Source organism: Crocodylus porosus, unplaced genomic scaffold (genome assembly GCF_001723895.1).
Source record: "Crocodylus porosus isolate Cpor-Errol unplaced genomic scaffold, CroPor_comp1, whole genome shotgun sequence".
NCBI classification, from domain to species: Eukaryota; Metazoa; Chordata; order Crocodylia; family Crocodylidae; genus Crocodylus; species Crocodylus porosus.
In genome coordinates this window covers 61,640,819-61,643,904 of record NW_017728907.1, presented here as the reverse complement: position 1 = coordinate 61,643,904, position 3,086 = coordinate 61,640,819, and the positions used below count along the sequence as shown (strand labels likewise).

The window sequence follows — 3,086 nt, the reverse complement described above, 5'->3', positions numbered from 1 at the left end:
AACATAACTTTTATATGCACTGGGAAACCAAAAAATTCGTGTGACTTGCTTTATTGCGATATTTGCTTTATTGTGGTGGTCTGGAACTGAACCCGCAATATCTCCGAGGTATGCCTGTATAGTCATTAACAGGTGCAAATATTGTTAGTTAGGTCCATATTATTAGTGGTAATTAATTTGATAATGGAACCAACCAAGAATGGGGTCCAATTCTGATGAAACCTGTACAGACCCCAGGTAGAAGACAGCTGCTGTCCCAGAAAGATTGTGCTACATTTGAAAAGCTTTCCTTGAAGTTCAGCACATGTACAAAGCTTAGGGACAGGTAACAGGTGAATAAATGTGCCTGCAAAAAAAGGAAACTGAACTGAATTCAGCCAGAAAATCTGGCACCAAATGTGTACAATTCACGCACTTGAATATAAATTTAATTAAAAACCAGAAGCTTACTTGCTTGATGTTCCATGTAAATTAGTCAATAATGTAAAGTTGTTTCTCACACTTCGTAAACTTGCCAGGACCTAAATTAAACACAAATAAATATTGTATGATTCCTATAAACATGCACTTTTTCAAAGCATGCCTTAACATGGGACAGTAGATGCCCATGTACTACCTTTCATTCACACATGTCTAAATATATAGAGATATTTATACACAACATAGCACTATGTAGACCAAAAGGATATGTGGAATTTACCTGTGCAAAAGGTGTAACAATCAGGTCATCACCATGTCTAATAAAAAAGAAAAAAAACAATTGTAAAACATTTTGCATTTTAAAGAATGCTTGTCAATATTTTAGTGCAGCACAATACATGTACACGCTCAAACTATGCAATTTAAACATTCAAACAGAATGTAATACTTAAATATATACACAGCAGCCTCTTCATCAAGCATTATGCCAGCCTTCAATTTGGTAGTGCAAGTTTTGCCTGTTTCCAAATGGATGCATCAACCAAAGTGGGAGTGCACTCAGTGCACCTAACCACAATATGTACATGTTCAAAATCGGGCAGCCATATACGCAGCTAACTTGGCTATGCAAATCTGAAGGTTGGAATGAAAAACGTGCCTTTCACTGCTTATGAAAAAAATATAAATATTTATGCCAAATTAGGTTTACGTTCCAAATTGGAAAAAGAATGTTTTACAATGGAATGTTGTATCATATACCCCCGTGACTGAAAACAGAAATCTTTAGCACATGTACTGTTTCTTTGTTTAACATTATATAAAAGGCTGCCCCTAATGGAAAGGTCTTCTAGTCACAGTGTATGTTCACAGACAAAAAAACAACTCAAGCTGGAACAACTATCCAGGTTTTGGTAGTACAAGGCAATAAAAGCCAGGAAGTTTAAAGTTAAGGCTGCACAGTCATACTGTGATGGAAAGAAAAGCATAACAGTCTCAGTAAAGGTCAGCTTTGAATTTCCTGACTTCTGTTGATTTGTGTTACACTCCTTAATGTTATTTAAACATTGGTTTTCATCTGTGGTTTTTCATCATGGAAGATTAGAGGATATGTCCTGTGCAAAACGCATTATCTTCACTGTCTGTTTCTGGTAACCATTTATTTTATATGATCAACAAAATACATACTGAGGTTTGGGAAAGTGGGTTTTTTTGTTCAGTTGAATACTGAACACAAACTATAACATAATAAACCTATACATGTATATACATACTTTAGTATGCAGATTGGCATTGACTGATTATACTCACTATCTGTTTTGTCAAATGTTAAGATGCATGGTTTACATGAAACCTAGTATTTACATACTTTGGAACTGTTACTGTCTCTTAGATAAATATTTACTAAATGCAAACAGTTGCTATACAGGCTTTCTTTGTAGGCATTTCTCATGCAGTTTGACCATCTTGCTACTGTTTATATTTCATTATAAAACATTTATGATTATTACAGTATATAAGAATTTAACCCTTTAAAAGAAAAAGTTAAAATTTATGGAGACTAACTTCTATTCTTAATGTATAAATGTATCAAACACATCTTCAGAGGCCTCACTTATGTTGTAGGTATACCTGTTACAGATAACAATGAAGACATCCAAAATTCTTACTTTCTGATGTAATGGTGTTTAGATATAATTTTCAGAGCTGAATGAATACCTGCTTATCTGAATTGTTTTAGAAATGTAATTAAAAGACACAATCATTTTCTAATTTGTTGGATAAAAGTAGCTCCTAAGATCTGCATATTTTTTCCAGTGATACCTGGAAGTACTACCAAGGACCCTTAAAATGTTTATAAAAGTTCTATAAGCTTCAGTTCAAACACTGCAGAAATTCTGAGAGACTCTTCATACTCATTCAAAATGAAAATAGCGTATGTTACCTTTTTCCAATTTTAATGCCAACCCATTTTTAAACACAAGACCATTTGGTATGTCACCATCTAGCACAACGGGCAACTAGTGATGCGACACAGATACCATCCATTTAAGGTCAGCAGACTGAATTTGGCTGTCAGTAACTACTATTGGATGGCTGCATCTTTGGGCAATGAAATGAAGCCATGTCCTACATAAGAATTCTCACCACAGAAAACACCCTTAGGGGTGGTGCTAACTGGCACAACCAGCAGTAGTATCTGAAATGAGGCTAAGAAACAGTTAGACTTGACAAATTAAATAGTCTCCAGTACATGAAATGACAGGAAATGAGCAAAGCAGCATGGAACTAAAGTTACTCCTATTGGCTACATACAGATATTTGGGGAGATTAGAGTGCATTAAAAATGGCAACCCAATCTAACTTAGTTCACCCAGGTACAGACCTTAGACTAGTTAGGTGTTTCTCCAAGTAAACTGTACAGAAGTTCAGGAAATTTAGATTGGTCTTAAATGGCTGACCCGCTTTAATTTAAGTGTATCTCTGCGGTAGTTTAACTTTGCTCAGGTTTCGCGAGACTGATTTAAATGAACTTCTGTACAGTTCCCAGAGTAGGTCCAGGGCTTCGAAAGCCCAGCCTCTGGCCTCCACCCTATGGCTGTGAGCTTTTCCTACCCTCTCCCTAGCACCAGGCTATTTTTAGCCCCTCTCCAGCCTCTCCCCCCCCC

The 3,086-nt window shown here is 36.1% G+C and overlaps 1 protein-coding gene across 1 annotated transcript in view; it reads right to left on the bottom strand.

The window, feature by feature from the left end:
- PDE4B (phosphodiesterase 4B) overlaps positions 1–3,086 on the bottom strand; it is a 287,515-nt gene that overhangs the window by 76,748 nt on the left and 207,681 nt on the right. Inside the window, exons 3-4 of the mRNA XM_019531586.1 lie at positions 701–737; positions 451–521 (exon numbers count right to left, since the gene is read on the bottom strand). Coding sequence (XP_019387131.1) covers positions 451–521; positions 701–737 — 108 coding nt within the window. The remainder of the gene's footprint in view (positions 1–450; positions 522–700; positions 738–3,086) is intronic.